This window comes from Neolamprologus multifasciatus, chromosome 6 (assembly GCF_963576455.1).
Source record: "Neolamprologus multifasciatus chromosome 6, fNeoMul1.2, whole genome shotgun sequence".
Lineage (NCBI taxonomy): Eukaryota > Metazoa > Chordata > Actinopteri > Cichliformes > Cichlidae > Neolamprologus > Neolamprologus multifasciatus.
In genome coordinates, this window is record NC_140444.1 from 35,555,785 (window position 1) to 35,571,679 (window position 15,895).

General features: G+C 40.5%; 1 protein-coding gene across 2 annotated transcripts; it reads right to left on the reverse strand.

The window, feature by feature from the left end:
* Nucleotides 1-898: 898 nt before the first annotated feature.
* zbtb45 (zinc finger and BTB domain containing 45) lies at nucleotides 899-13,900 on the reverse strand. Of its 2 annotated transcripts, none has more exons than XM_085164351.1 (6): nucleotides 13,775-13,900; nucleotides 11,289-12,639; nucleotides 10,780-10,914; nucleotides 7,697-7,837; nucleotides 5,297-5,570; nucleotides 899-4,989 (listed from the first exon to the last, which is right to left on the reverse strand). In XM_085164351.1, the coding sequence occupies exons 2-6, from the start codon at nucleotides 12,345-12,347 to the stop codon at nucleotides 4,571-4,573; spliced, it is 2,028 nt and encodes a 675-aa protein (XP_085020477.1). In that variant the 5' UTR covers nucleotides 12,348-12,639; nucleotides 13,775-13,900; the 3' UTR covers nucleotides 899-4,570. The 2 variants fall into 2 exon arrangements, with proteins under 2 accessions (XP_085020477.1, XP_085020478.1); XM_085164352.1 differs by having other exon boundaries at nucleotides 11,289-12,636; nucleotides 13,775-13,872.
* Between the last annotated feature and the right edge of the window lie 1,995 nt (nucleotides 13,901-15,895).

The window sequence follows — 15,895 nt, forward strand, 5'->3', positions numbered from 1 at the left end:
GTGTCCTGTTGGACTCTGCAGCATCCGCCTTCTTTCAAAAAACTTCTGAAAAATCAAACCAAGACATGTACATTTATTCCAAAACAAATGACCCCAGCCAAACGTGTTGACGAGGAGCTGGCTGACATGATGTTTAGTTATTTATTTGTTAAGAACAAAAGATTTCAAAGTTTTGTCCAGGACTTAAGCTCCATGTATATTCTTCGAAGCAGCAGTAAGTGCATAAAAATACGTCACAATGAATAAAGCAAGCAAGCAATTCACAGTTGCTAAATTAGGCTAAAACTGAAGATACAGAGTGATACTCAATGAAGAGCCAGGACACCATCGTCCCATTCCACCATCGAGGGGCGGGGGTCACAAAATACCAAGAGATAGCTGTGCTTTCACAATAATGGCCTCTAATGATCTCAGCACCTGAATGTACAATGTCTGATCAGGGACAGTTTATAAATATATTAAATATATGTCTTTATATATTCTTTAACGTTAATAGTTTATCATGTTTACACAAACTGATTTTTAATTTCATATGATTGTTGGGTTTTTCTCTGGATCTATGAAGCGCCTTGAGGCGACTTTGTTGTGATTTGGCGCTATATAAATAAAGTTGAATTGAATTAATTGGAGATTTGAATGGAAGAAGAGTTTTGCATGTACGGGTTGTATGATTTACACTGTGTGATGAGCAGCGCTGGATACCTGGGTAAAAATACCAACATCAAACGGCAGCTTTGATGCCTCGTGTTTCAAAGAGAACTGAGGGCGTGTGCAAAATAAGAATTGTATATCTGAATTTGCCCACAAGACATGCGCAGAAACAAACACACATTTAGGGTTAAAAAAAGAAGGAGTTAAAAAATAAGTTATTTTTAAGAAATTGAGATCCACAAAGAGCAGCTGGCCCAGAGCCATAGAAGACTTTTTATTTGGAGAAAGAAATCTTTGAAATCACTCATTTTTAAAATTCAATTAATTCATCGAGTACGACATCTAAGTTCTCAGAAAAAGTTAAAATCATGCCTTTAGTCTTTTTATACATAAAAGATGTAGTTTTACAATGACAAGTAACTTTTTTTTTTTTATAAAATGACTTTTTCTTCTTCTGACATATTTAGCTTCTGTTAAAGAAATAATGTAGAAAAAACAATTATCATCCCTCTCAATAAAACAAAAGTACAGAAAACAAAAAAGGCATAACACAGTACGATACAATGCGCTGACATGGCTTCAAAGCACACATAATACAGTACTGTACAAGGGTCCGCCTCAGACAAAATGCACCAAAACCACTTTCACTGCTGAGGATTGATCAAACCTCAGAAACAGCTCAATACTGCTTATTTACCAAACCCAGACCACAGCGTGGTGTTGGCATCTATCAAATGAGGTAAAGATTTCCAAAAAAGCACCAATGTTTTGGCGTTAACATTTATACACACACACATATATATATATATATATGTATGTATATAGCTTATAACCAACAGGCAGTTGGAGGAGTTTCAGTCCAGCATCTCTTCTTCTATCCACAACACTGGAGAAACTAAGTACAGAGTCTGCAAATTCACTTGCAATGTTCAGAAGCCAATGAACACATGCTGCCAGGACTGTTCTGTGTAAATAAGCAGTCGTTTTCCACATTTACGTGGGACATTTAATGTCAATATTTATAGTGAAGCCCAGGCAGAAAGGATCCAAATCTGTATCTTTGCTGGATTCACTTTTTTAAAAGACGTCTACATTAAAGAGATTTTTTTAAATGTCAAATTATCTAATCACTTGCAAAGTTCTCAAGCTCAAAATGTCTCACTTTTGAGAGGTTCACTTATAAAATCATGCCAATTAGAAGGCTCTTACAAAGCTTAAGTAAACTACTGAATATCATATAATGCTTCAGCTAACAAACATTGAGGAAAATGAGCAAAAAGCAGGAACACATAAGGTCTTTTTATGTACCTTTAAGGTACTGAAAAAGAAAAAAACAATCTCAGGCCAAATATTTTAGGGGACAGCAACATTAGGTCTAAGTAACATGATGTGCAAACTTAACTGTGCATAGAGATCAAATCCTAATAAATATTAATGTGATAATTAATATTATCACTAGTTCGACTTGGTCAAAACTTGAAGGGGTGATTGTACAGTTTTATGATTAATTTAGTCTTACTAAAACATCAAAAGTTGGTTTTTTTTTTTGTTGTTTTTTGTTTTTATAGTGCTGTAAGAAAAGCTTTTATTTTTTAAGCAACAAACACTTCCCATTTATTATCAACCAGAGCCCCAAAAGACAAACAAAACCAAACACTTAATAAAAATCCTGATAATAGTCACTGATTTGTCATTGATATTCATCCAAGTTTAACTTCCTCTGAATGGCTCTTTCGCTTTTAGGTTGTTTTTTTTTTCTGCCTTATTTTTGCATCAAAGAATCACATGAGCGACAAATAACAAACTGAGCGTTATAGTGATGTACAGGAATTTTACACATAAGTACTTTAGCAAGCTTTTAAAAAGTATATGGATCTATCTTAGCTTTAGTTTTCACTGTTTCTTCGTTTGATGTAGCTTAAAAGATGTGAAGCATAATGCCTGTCTTTGGACCACCGAGGTAATTGTAGGTGTGTGTGTGTGTGTGTGTCTGTGTGTAAAACATGCTGAAATGTTTAGCAAACATTTCAAATGAGTAACTAGTGTCCCTCTGAGCCATCGGGGGCTCGTTCTGGTTCGAGGTATATGATCCTGGTGCCGACCGGTGGCGCCTGTGGAAAATGTTACAAAGCGGTCTGATGGATGATGGTGAATTTCATTCACACTGCTGTGCATCGTGCAACCCGCCTCTTCCTCCCTCCCCCATTCCCTGCTGTATTCTCACTCTTCTCAGACTATTTTCCTTCTTCCTCGATTCATTCATCAGCACGCTTCTTTGTCTTCAAAGGTTGCTCCTGAATAGTGCCGGGCTCCATTCACATTCAATTCAATTAACTCAGTAAGTGTATTCTTTTTTTTCAAGTTTAAATACGCAAAACTCAAAACAGGGTGAAAAAAAAGAGGTGCTGAGGGTGTTTTTAAAGTAAAAGGCAAGCAAAACGTTTTGCTAAAGAGAATGCGCCCATGTGTACGTTACTCCTGAGAACTGATGTGAGAACCATAAACTTCAGCTGCTGAACAACACGTAATCAACACTTATTTCTTTATTTTTAAATCAACGTCAGTGCTCTTAAGTTGTTTAAATTATTATTTTTTCCTATTATTGTCCAACTTGATCTAAAGTAATGCACTAAGCCAAACCATAAATGTAGAAGTTCCAGGTAAAAATTATTCTATATAAAACTATATAGAAAGTCAGTGTTGGCTTTGATGAAAACAAACAAACAAAAACATTACCACCACAAAAGGTAGTTAAACAGCAGAGAAAGAAGTGATAATTCTCTGAATATTGCTTGCAAATAACTTTAACTGTTCCTTGCAAGTACTGTTATACATGCTAGCATAGCTAAATGTGGCTAATGCTATCATTAGCTTTTAATATTAAACAAATAGCTAATGGAATTGAGAAAACTTTTAAATGATTTAAAACAAATAAGAAAAAAAGACAAAACTGAGACTGTATTTATCTGTTAGCTTCTATGCTAAAGTGCTAGCTAAACCTCTACTAGCCGTCTGCATTGGGTTAGCTTCTCCTACTCTGCGCTCACATGTAGCACATTCACTGTTTTCTAACAATTTATTACTTTAATTTTTCCCTTTTCTGTAATATTGACTTTATAGCGGCACATTTAAATACTAAATTAAAAAAAAACCCTCAAGCACTTTTCCAATCTGCTGCTTCAAAGATTCTACGTATAGAATCATCCTCATTGGACGACCACATTGGGTTATGGTTACATGCTTACGATTTGGTAATTTGCATGAACTGACACAAACTTCATTTAAATGAATTGAAAGTGAATGGAACCTGGTAAACTCACCGACCGACCTATCCTTCCCTGTTTCCCTAACTTGCATCTCCTTAAAACTCCAAATGTTAGTCCACTCCCACCCTCACCTCCACTTAGAAAAAAAAAAAAAAAGAAACGCTACAACTTTCCTTAGCCTCACCCACTCCCAAACCCTGTTCAGTTTTCCTAACCTCTTTGGTGACTCTCTGGTCTTTTCAAAACAGGGCTCCTACACAAGTCTCAGTTATTACAAAAAAGAAGAAACATGGCTATTCAACAAGGCATGATTATTGTGACATTGCTCTATAAGCTTATGGTTAGTCCTCACAGGAACTGATGTGACAACACGAATTACAGCTACGACTAGGTCAAATGGGTTTCTAGAAAAGGACTTTTTTTCCAGCCAGATTTTCCCATAATATCTGTGCTATTCAAAAATACCCTTAAGAGTACTTTTTTTTTTCTTAAAAGGCGTTCCAGTCCTGTGTAGGAGCCCTGACTGAAAATGGTATTAAGCTAAAATGGCGCTCTTTCCATCAGAACAAAAGATCAACAAGGCTGTTAGGAGCAAATTGTTGATTCAAGGAATGGGATCATAACCCTCCCCCCCCTTCCTTCCCCCCCTCTCTCTAGGTGGAGGAAGCTCCGTGGCTCTGCATGTTGGCCATACTGCCAACCATGCCAGCCGCGCCAGCCATACCTGAGTGCCCTCCCATAGCTGGAGGGCTGTGCTTGGTAGGTGAGGTCATGTCGGCTCCACGCCCCTGGCCTTGACCTGGGGTCTGCGGGGCGTGGTGGGCGTGCTGCAGGGCATGGCGCTCCAGCAAGGTACGGTGAGTAAAGGCCCGGTGGCACACGTTGCACTGGAAGGTGCGCTCGGCACGGTGGGTGCGCATGTGCACATTTAGCGAGCTTTTCTGGGTGAAACGCTTGCCGCACATGGTGCACTGGAAGGCCCTGACACCAGTGTGCACCACCATGTGTTTGAGGAGGTAGTCCCGCAGGGAGAAGGAGCGCCAGCAGATGGAGCACTGATGAGGTTTCTGACCTATGGAGCCAGGCATGTGCAGAAGCTTATAAAACCATCCCCAACAACAGTCTTGCCAATACGAGTGAATCATTTTCTGTTTGCCTTTTGTTCATATAAAAATACTTATTTTACAGTTCTTTTAATACGATACAAAGAAGTCTGGGATAGAAACATGTCTATTCATCCGAGAGATTATCCTGAAATACAAGTCTCTACCTTTATGCCTCAATGGCAGGTGATAATGAGGTGAATACTGCATACGTAACTATGCAATTAATCTTTGTCCTATACATGCAGCTGATCAATTACTGTGACGTGAACGTACCAGAGTGGATGAACATGTGCTTGCTGTAGTTCTTCCTGGAACGTAAAGATTTGCCACAGTGCGTGCAGTCGAACGAGGTCTCAGATCCCTGGGAGGAAGGTGAGGGCCCTGCGGAGCAGGAAGAGGTGGAGGGTGGCGGAGCTGGGGTCATTGTTGCTGGGGGTGGAGCCTGCTGACTGGGCTCTGTCCCCGCCATGGTGTCAATCCCACCCATGGGCCCGCCCACATAGAACGGAGCTGGCTGCGACTGGCTCACTGGGTACTGGAACAGAAGCTGTGAAGGAACATGATACAGACCATTTGCTCTGGATGAACATTTCCGAACACAATCGATAATATTTAGAACTAGTCAACTACATATACCCCTGATAAAAACAATAGCTGGTTCATTTCAATAATGACGACCATCCTACCAAGCGCGGCAGGACAAAAACAGATCTAAACAAAATAACAGCAGGTTTTACACATGTGCTTCTCTCTGGACACCGTGCACTAGAGAGGAACAGTCAGCTGAAACAGAATCAGTGTTGATTTGCCGAGCAGAAAACATCGGACAACTCAGGTGGAGCACAGGATCGACTACTATCTAACCCAGCGGTCTCCAACCTTTTTTGCGCCACGGACCGGTTTATGCCCGACAATATTTTCACGGACCGGCCTTTAAGGTGTCGCGGATAAATACAACAAAATAAAACTAGTACTGGTACCGAAAAAAAGAAGATTTATTCATAACACACGTGAAAAGACCCAGGAAAACCGAGTAAACGATCAAAACGATAACAAAATAACGCTGAAAACCGATAAAAACCCTGAAAACGATACATTTCACACCTGAGCCTCAACTCTCGCGGCCCGGTACCAAATGACTCACGGACCGGTACCGGTCCGAGGCCGGGGGGTTGGGGACCGCTGATCTAACCCACAAAAAGGTTAGATAGTGTGAATGCGCATTTTTTTCTTATTTGTTTATTTCCCCTTTTAAAACCTCTGTAAGTCACGTTTGCATGACTCATTTGAAACTACTCCTCCCCAGATATTGCACCTGGGAAGCTCCACTCCTATACACATGCAATAAATCCATCTTCAAAAATAACCGTGTCCACGCCATCCAGCCACAAAACACACCATGCCTCTTTAGAAAACACACCGTCATTTTTTAAATGCCTAAAGAGAGCGTTGTGCTAGCACAGACCATCAGTAAATATGGTACAAATCGTTTGACAGGTGTGCGTTTCCATTTGCCAATTTAAGGAGCTGACATGTGACTGAACCCATCATCATCAGAATTTTGAGAAGGTCTGATTTGAGCATATATATGTAGAAATGGTACGTTACAGTCTGGTATGTCATGCTGTTTCATAAATAATAAAAAAATCATTGTCTATGCAGGCCATTTCTGCATTTTCATTTTCAAAGTCAGCACACCCGTCAATCAAAGTGTGTAGGCTGAAGCTTGAAAAAGATATACAGCCCATCACACTAAATTGAAGCTTTTATTTGTGTTTCTGTTGTTCTGTGTTGGTTGAGTATGTGTGTGTGTTTTTTCTTAGTGCTGCATTGCATTAAAATCGACTCTCCGTCAATCATCTCACTTCCTGTCTCAATGCAAACATCATTTAATAAGATTAGTGCTTCACATTTAAGGCGCTTCAATTTTCACAATTCAATTATTTTGTAACTTTTGCAATTACAATAATGTATTTATATATGAAATGTGGAGGAGCCATTATTATTTTCATTCACAATTAAGTCGCTCATTATTTCCTCATTTAACTGCATAATTGTTTACTCAGAAAACGGTGAATAGATTCATTCTAGGTTTGCACTCATTTTGTTTTTAGTTCTAACATAAACACAAAAGGTGTTTCGTTAGAATCAAGAATAAAAACATTTATACGTTTTTTCTGAATACATGCACATTCCAGTGAAAATGAAAGGTGCACTCAGGGCTTCATTCGTGATGTTAGTAAGGTAAGGCTTAACAACTTGCACATATAGTGTATTATCTTACTTTTTTTTCATTGATTGTACTTTTTGTATTTCCTTCTTATATCTGTACCTGAGCTGAGCTGATGCAAAAATTTCCCCGTTGTGGGATCAATAAAGTCTTATCTTATCTTATATAAAACATGTTCCCCACTAGAGAATATAACACACTTTTTAAAAATGCTGTAAATAAAACAATTAGTGCATGTCCAGCCAATTTTAAGCTGAAACTCTTGACCACAACCTGCTCTTGACCAGGTTATGAGTTGAGTATAAGTTGCCATGGTTATTAAGCCAGGTAAAAAAAGCTACTTTGGCGATACAGAAAGCTCTGACTTTGAGCTCGACAGAGCTCACTAATCCATTAATCTTACTTCCTAGTACACCCCTCATGAATTTGACTGAAGCACTGACCTGGTTGTTGATGGCCTGGGTGGTTGGAGGTGGAGTCAGTGGTTTATTGACCCTTCCTCTGGGGTTAAAAGCCATGGCTTGAGGGGGCTCACTCTGGGGCCAAAAGCTCTCTGAAAACACACCCTGCTCATCATAGAAATCCTGAAACACAAAAACAAACATAGATTAAAAAAGAAACTAAAACAAACAAAAGAACCAGCTAAAAAAAGACTATTTAACATGAGAAATTTTGCTTGTTTTGCCATCAGTTCAAGGGTCGGATGGTTCACATCTCTGCAGCTCTGCAGACAGCACATATCATCAAAGGAATGTAAAAGCAAACCTAAAATTAGACTTTTGGTCATCTATATGGGCATATAGTTCAAGTAAAAGACATTCCCTTATGCCATTGCTTTGAAGGAAACAAGATTATCTTTTTCATGTAACACACATTACGCAACGAAAAGACTTTCTGTGTAGGCAAACTACATCCCTCATTACCTAAATATACAGCCAGTTTTCTTTATATTGTTTATAAGTCTACCATGTTACAGCTGCAGGCGAGCAGATGCTGACACGATATCGTACATCGCAGTCCAACCAGTCATAGAATGACTGTCAGCAGCAGTTTCACTGGAAGTAGTTAGACCTGGCTGGGAAGATGATCCACCTCAATGTAAAGAAGCACGAAATGCCCACATGAGTGATACCAACAGTAACTTTCTGTTTGTCTGAGAGGCTGATCGAGTTTCACATGCTACTTAGGTCGTCTGGTATCTTCTTATCTGTGTTGATACACGTTGTGTGATGATGCAATAGTGTCGTGCATTACAGTTTCCAGTAACTAGTGCCAAATGTTTAAACCAAAAATGTCAATGCTGGGACTTCAATGATTTGCACTTGCAGCCCATAATTTCATTGTACATGTGAGTGCTATTCTAGTCTGTTTGTCCCGGCCATAATTTTCTTAAAGTGGAAAATACCCAAACTTTAGTTACTAAATCTGAGTAATAATAATAGAAATAACATAGTGGAATATATGTTTTGCTTTTACGAGAGTCAGACATGTGTATGGATTTGGGGTGGACTGAACAGAAGAGCATGCAGAGCTGTTAACAACCTGAGTGCATCCTGTAAAGGTACCATAGCACACACAGTGAGGGTAACGCGGTAGACAGAGAAGTCAAACATTAACACTACTTCTAGTAGAGGTGGGAATCACCATACATCCCACAATACAATATTATCACAATACTTAATGCACAATACGATATTATTGCAATTTTTAAAAATATTTTGCGATTTTCAGATTCTGTACATAAAGGTAAACTTTATTAATTTTATCTAATATCAAAGTCTCACACTCAGTCTTTCTCTCATTTCAGTTTTATTGTTGACAAACTGAACGGTTTGTATTACAGTCTAGTCCAACTTAACTGAATCAACCATCTGGTACAATTATAGCTATTCTGAACTATGCAATTTATGAAAACTATGCAGCCCCTTCAGCAACTGAAGAATTTGAAAGTAAATTAAAACAAAATATAATTTTACATTAAATAAAAAAGTTTTAAACTTAATTAAAATAAAACATGTCTTAAATTAAAATAAGTAAACTGTCATGTTTATTGCTGCCATAAAAAAGTTAAACACATTTGGACAGTGAAGGAATGTCAGGATTCTTGCTCAGAAAAAGGATCAACATGCTCTGAAGTCAGAGCACAAAAACCTTTTTTGTAACAAAATATCGATTTCTGCTGTCCCTGTATCGATACATTATTAGCAAACAAAATATCACCATACTACACAGTATCGATTTTTTCCCCACCCCTAACTTCTAGTAAAAGGAAGTGAAGAACTGTACTAGCACTAGTACTGCTAACCTACTTAAAACAGATAGTCTTACACATACTGGAAGTTCTTCAAGAAACTCCACTACACAGGCTTTATTTACGTCCTTGCAGAGAACATGCCCATCTGCAGATTTTTATCACAGAATTTGAGATATCGGACCAAGACGACCTTTGAATATATTTGATATATAGTTGATTTTTCTTAAAAATGTGGGATCAGACATCATTTACAACTGATGACTAGCAATAACACCTCCAGGTGGCGTGTGGCCAACTGAAGCATTTTTGCACACATTCTAGGGCTGTGGCCAAATATTCTACTATTCAGATATTTGTTCATTGGGTATGCATGTATATCTCAGCTTGCTAACCACATCTATCGCACTCACTGCAGTTATCGTCATGCTTTGGTTCCCGTTATTGTTGCAGAAATTTAACCACTTTCCACACTCATATTTTTATCCTCCTGCTTTGCAACAACATCTTGCTCGAATGGAACAGGAACAGCTCTCTCGCTCTGCTCTGTTCACTGGGTGAGCGAGCAGGGAGCGTTCAGAGTGGCAGGGAGCAGCGGTGCACTGTGCAAGAGGAAAAAAGTAGGAGAGCTTCTCCAGATTCAAACTTTCTCTCTGAGCGCTCATCTTACATGTAAACACGGCTACAATCACAGCAGAGCAATTGCCTTTTAACCGTCATAGACACGAGGAGGACAAATAAGAAAAATAATGTCTGCAGGGATGAAAGCAAGAGCCCGTTTCACACATTGCTCAAAGACAAGATTACATTATTCAAGGAATGTTGGGTTAAGTGACGATCACATGCTGTGACTAAACTGAGTAGATGATCTCCAAACGTGACAATCTGCAGCAAAACTGACAAGCAGGGCTGAATCTTTCTGACTGTGTGGCAGATGTTCCTTGTGTAGACTGCAGGGTACAGCAGGCTGCGGCATAAATCTGCTCCACCACGTTTTCCCGTCTACTTATTTCAGGACTTCTGGTACAAATGCTGAGTTCAAATGTACTACAATAAGGCCTTTCTAAGGCAAAACGGAAGATAATGTACCTAAATATTTCTCTAAAAAAAAAATCAAAGACCATCACTTCACAACTGCAATATGTGTAATATTCTGAATGCCATGCTTCTCCTTGCATAGTAGATAAATTATTGAAACATTCAGCGCAGGTGAGCCGGGTTTTTTTCTTTCTTCATTTTAGTTTTTTTTTTTTATTCACTTCTGAGTTAACATACCTGTCCAAAGCTTGCCATGGATTCCTGGGAGCCCTCCTGCTCTTGATCTCGTCTCCCATCCTCCAAGGCATAGACAGTCCCATCTGCATCCTGTACACTTTCATCCTTCACCACTACTCCCTCTCCTCCCAGCACCTAGGGAGAAAAAAAAAGACAGGTCCATTTCAATTTCAAGTAGTAAAGAAATACCTTTAGATCAGTATTGGAGCTAAAAAGCAACAAAAAGTCTATAAGAGCAACCAATGCCCCAGCTACAGCCCCTTCAAGCAGGTTCTGATAAGTTGAATAACCTACAGTCAATATGCAGAAGTCCATAGATTATCAACAAGGCAATTACTGCTGAAGTTTAGGCGAGAGATCCAACTGTGAAAAGTGCAGAAACATCTCAGCGATATACGCCAATGCAGTGTGAGAAGAGGGAAAAGCATAAAAAGAAAGAAAACGAAAACGTTGCAGCTCTGCATGCCTGAAAACTGTAACCATAGCAACCATTCCCCTTATCCCCCTACCTGGAGTCTTAGCGGCTGCCTCTGCTTGCGGCTGTGGCTCGCCCCCCTGTCTCTATCTCCATCTCTTCCCCTGTCTCTCCCATCCAAGTCCTCCTCTTCGCTGTATCGGTCTATCCCCACAAGGTCATCAGAGAGGTCAGTTGTGTTGCCGCGGAGGCTGTCCCTGCCAATGCTGTCCACACTGGCCACGCCGGAACTGCAGCCCGCTGAGAGGTTCCCTGTGCTACTTGTGCTGCCTCCATTGGCCGTCTGTGCCAACAGGTCTCGGAGCTTGTACCTTACGTCCTGAGTACAGCTTGAGCTCTGCTTCATGAGGACTGCACCTCCCCCGGTGCCCATCGCGTCACCACCACACATGGCACCGGGGCCCATGTCTCCAAGTGCCATCAGGCTTACAGTGTTAGCTTGATCCATTGGGCCTGGGCCGCTCTCACTGACGCTAACGTTGGCACCCCCTAACCCACCGGCCATGTTACCACCTCCACATTCAGCCATGAAATTAGAGAAGTTGGCGTAACCCCCACCCGCACTAACAGAACAGCTTCCACTGCTGCCACTCTCTCTCCCTTTCCCCCCGCCACGCTCCTCTTGTTTAGGGAGGACCCCTCCAAGCATTCCTCCTCCAGCAGCAGCAGCTGCGGCGGCCGCTGCTGCTGCACTTGCTGCCCCTGCCGCCGCCTTCCTCTGAGAGATGATCTGAGTGCACTCATCAATGACCGTCTTAATTTGCAGGATGCTGGCAGCAGTGAGGATGCACAGGGCCTGTGACTGCAGCACCACCAGCGAGCCACTGTACATGAAGTCCACAAGCTGCTTCACGGTTTCAGCGGGCACCAGCGGCGGAACAGAGATTTCAGAATGACCGAGCAGCAACTTGTCCTGGAAGAAGGGGCTACCGGCTGCCAGAACGCAGGCGTGGGCACGCAGGGAGGCATCATGTATTCGCACGGTCACATCGCAGAAGAGGCCCTCACGCCGTTGTGTGCGAAGGGCTTCCAGCACTGATTGGCTGGAGTTGTGGAGGTGGATGTAGTGCACGGTCTCTGTGCCGGACACCATGGCAGGAGGAGGCGAGTCACTGGGAACCGGATGGGAGTGGGGGTGGGGGAGGGGGGGTAGGTGTCTGGGGTTTTGCGTCAGCTTGAGGGATAAGGAGGACAGGGAGGGAAATGGATACAGTGCATGGGCCACGGTGGGGCCGTGTCCTCTCAAACAGTCATGAGTCTGATGAATGTTTACAAACTGCTTCTCTGATATGCCTAAAAGGTATGAGGAGCTGCCTTCGATGTCCTGAGTGTGGGCAATGTCAAGTGGCTGTTTCCACCAGAACGTTAACCTCTGTTAAAACCTGCTGAAATAAACCATAACAAAAACAATTATACACTAAGCACTTATAAAGTTTTCAGTAGTGCAAAAACACTACTGTGTTTATATATACATATATACATAATATATGTATGTCAAAAATGTTAATTTATTCAATTGCAACTCAAATATAAAAAACACATTACTTGTCTTTACATTAGATTAATCAAAATTAACATTCTTTGTTTGGGGGTTGAACAAAGAGGAAACATGAAATGTTTTCCTAAAAGTCATGAATGGAATGCCCATTTTTCTTATTTTCTAAAAACTTTGCAGATATTAATAAGAATTTCATGATTTAAAATAAATCATTCACAAATTATACTAATAATCCTCAACTCTAGCCCTTAATTATATTGTTCTCAGTGACTCGTTTCGTGTTGGAACTAGTTAATCCAGCCGTAACGAAAGGTGGCTGAGTAACAATTGAGCAGCTAATAATCCATCATCAAATTAGTCGCGTGCATCATCTGGCACACCTGTTTTGGTCAACCGACAGCACGTGCCGTGCGCGAGTCCAATGGTTCCCCGGGTCAGTATATGTGGCTATCTTGCACAGTAGGTGGCCGGTAATGCAACATCAGAGTTAATTACACCGTTGATTGAGCTAAACAGGCGCAGGAATAGCGAGGCAATATGGGTGGATAATTAATAGCACTTGTTATCTAAATGTGTAACTAATAGCTCGATTAAATTGATGACTGACCAGCTAACGTTTCCTCCAGCTACAAGCGAGCAGGTTAACAGCGGCGAGCTAACGTTAACTACCGTTAGCTGTTGATATTAGCCGCTCGAGTCCCACACGGAAATCTGCACAATTTTATACGTGCAAAAAAAGCTTCGACGCCCAATAAAACACAAAAGTGGAGCACTGAATATAACAGCAGCTGGCAACGTTTCTAGCATAACATATAAGCAGCAATCAAATCTCGCCCCCACGCTCAAATAGAATGCTAACCTGGCTAGTTTACTAGCTTGCGTTAGCTAGCGAAAAATTAGTAAAGTTAGCATGTCAGCAGCTAACGGGCTACCACCCTTTTCTGCACAAAGCTTCTTAAGGCTATACCTACGTGTTTTACTGTGACACTGTCATTGCATGATATTTAATCACGACTACTTACAATGAAAAATACAGTGACAGTTCGGTTCTTGGTAGTTTCAGGCAGATGGATGCAGCAGGAAGCCCTCAAATAACGCACCCAACCTGATGAGAGCTGGTAACAAACACACATGCACGCAGTTGCACACACACGCATACACACACATAAAGAAAGGACAGAAAGGGATGTGGAGTTTCTCTTGTATAACGCAAGCTACACGAGCGGCAACTGCTAATGTACATGCACCACTTCTATGATATTAATTATAGGCTTGTGCATCTAAAAATGTAGGACAAATACCTGCAGACAAAGTCCAGATACAAGAGGGTCTTCAACATACCTGTACACGCCTAAATAGCTTCGAGGAAATGCAAACACTCAATTGTTTAAACTCTTTAATTTTTTCCAAGCTTGTCATATGGCAAAAGAGGAAACTAATGCAAAATATTAAATGAATTATATTCGGCAAGCACAACAATAGCAACAATATAATACAGACAAATATACAAATCGCAGGAGGATAGATTTTCAAGTTAACTTTTATAGTAAGTTGTTTAAATATTGCGATTTCTTACAGTATCTATGAGCATGTATCTGAGGGCATTTGTACAACAAGAATTCCACTTACCTGACTTAATCCCAGTAAGAAAGGCAACATGCTTGTTGAAGTTGGTGGGGCAAGATTCTTAGATCAGCCTTAATGCAGTGCTGCATGCTCAAGAATGTTCGTCATGCAGTAAATGCTTGCATGAAATGGGAGGAAAAAAAGATCAGTATCTGAACCTTTCTCTGGGTTTAAAAGCCATGTGGGTACCAGGTTCCAGTTGAGAAGTCCTAACCCTTCCCAATCACATTACATTGGCCTTGATGACAATGAGGTCAAGGAAAGGTGTAAAGGAGAGTTTATATAAGACAGAACAGCCAGTGGGACAATAGTTCAGCCCCCACCACCACCTAATCATGAGTGGCAAACTTGAATACAAAATGATGATATAATGTAATAAATATGTGCTATATATTAGACATATAATCAAAAAATTGTGGTGTGAAAAAAAAAATTCACAAATACTCATAGGTTGTGAGACACCTTAAAAATGCTATAGATGACAGATAAAAGGTCAGCGACAGATTGTCTCCATGTAGCGCATTATTTTGAACTTGTCTGTACCCTTCCGGATTTTTGCCCATGATATCTATAAACCATCACAAGTTATCTGATGTAAAGGAACTCTTTGTGCCTTTTTAAAATAAACAAACCATGATTCTGAAAGGCAAACTATAGAATTTCATGAGAAAGTGGTGGTATTATTAAATGTCTAGAATAGAATAGAATAGAATAGAATTCAACTTCATTGTCATTGCACATGTCACAGGTACAAGGCAACAAAATGCAGTTTGCATCCATCCAGAAGTGCTTTAGCCATGCTATACATATATTACAAATATATATTAGCAATAATATAGATATGTGAGTATATTACAGAAATGGGTCTATTATGGTATGTTATAATGTACACGGTATGAAGTATGTTATGAATATGCTATTACTATAAGTATGTACAGGCTGTAGTGAGTACAAGCTATGTACAGGATATAAATATGAAAAACTATACAGAAATATGAGATATACAGTTATACAGAAATGTGAACTATGCAGGTAATAAACAGTTGTAGACTTAAAAATTATCGTATGTACAGAATAATTATTTACACAGAACTATACAGTAGTGCAGTTAAGATAAGTGAGATATGTGGATAATTTCTACAGAGGCTATAAAGTGCTAGTGGTTGTGAGTGGTGGTTCAGTCCATGTTATTATTGTTTGTTTGAGGGTACAGTTGTCCATTGTGTGTGTAGGTGGTTGTGGGTGTGTGTATGTCCAGTCCATGAGTTTAACATGGGTCAAATGTCAGGAGGCAGAGTTCAGGAGTCTGACAGCTGTGGGGAAGAAGCTGTTCCGGTACCTGGTGGTCTTAGTCCGGAGGCTCCTGTAGCGCCTCCCAGAGGGCAGGAGGGTGAAGAGTCCATGTGATGGGTGACTGGGGTCTTTGATGATTTTCCCCGCCCTTTTCAGACACCACTTCCCGTAGATGTCCTTTATGGCAGGAAGTGGTGCTCCGATGATGCGCTGGGCAGTTTTCA

What these genes read in the sequence shown, in the direction of transcription:
- zbtb45 (XM_085164351.1), bottom strand. Translation starts at nt 12,347, where the DNA reads ATGGTGTCCGGCACAGAGACCGTGCACTACATCCACCTCCACAACTCC. An exon ending in GGCAGCCGCTAAGACTCCAG is followed by an intron (nt 10,915 to 11,288) that starts GTAGGGGGATAA and finishes TTTTCTCCCTAG; the next exon opens with GTGCTGGGAGGAGAGGGAGT. An exon ending in CCATGGCAAGCTTTGGACAG is followed by an intron (nt 7,838 to 10,779) that starts GTATGTTAACTC and finishes TTTGTGTTTCAG; the next exon opens with GATTTCTATGATGAGCAGGG.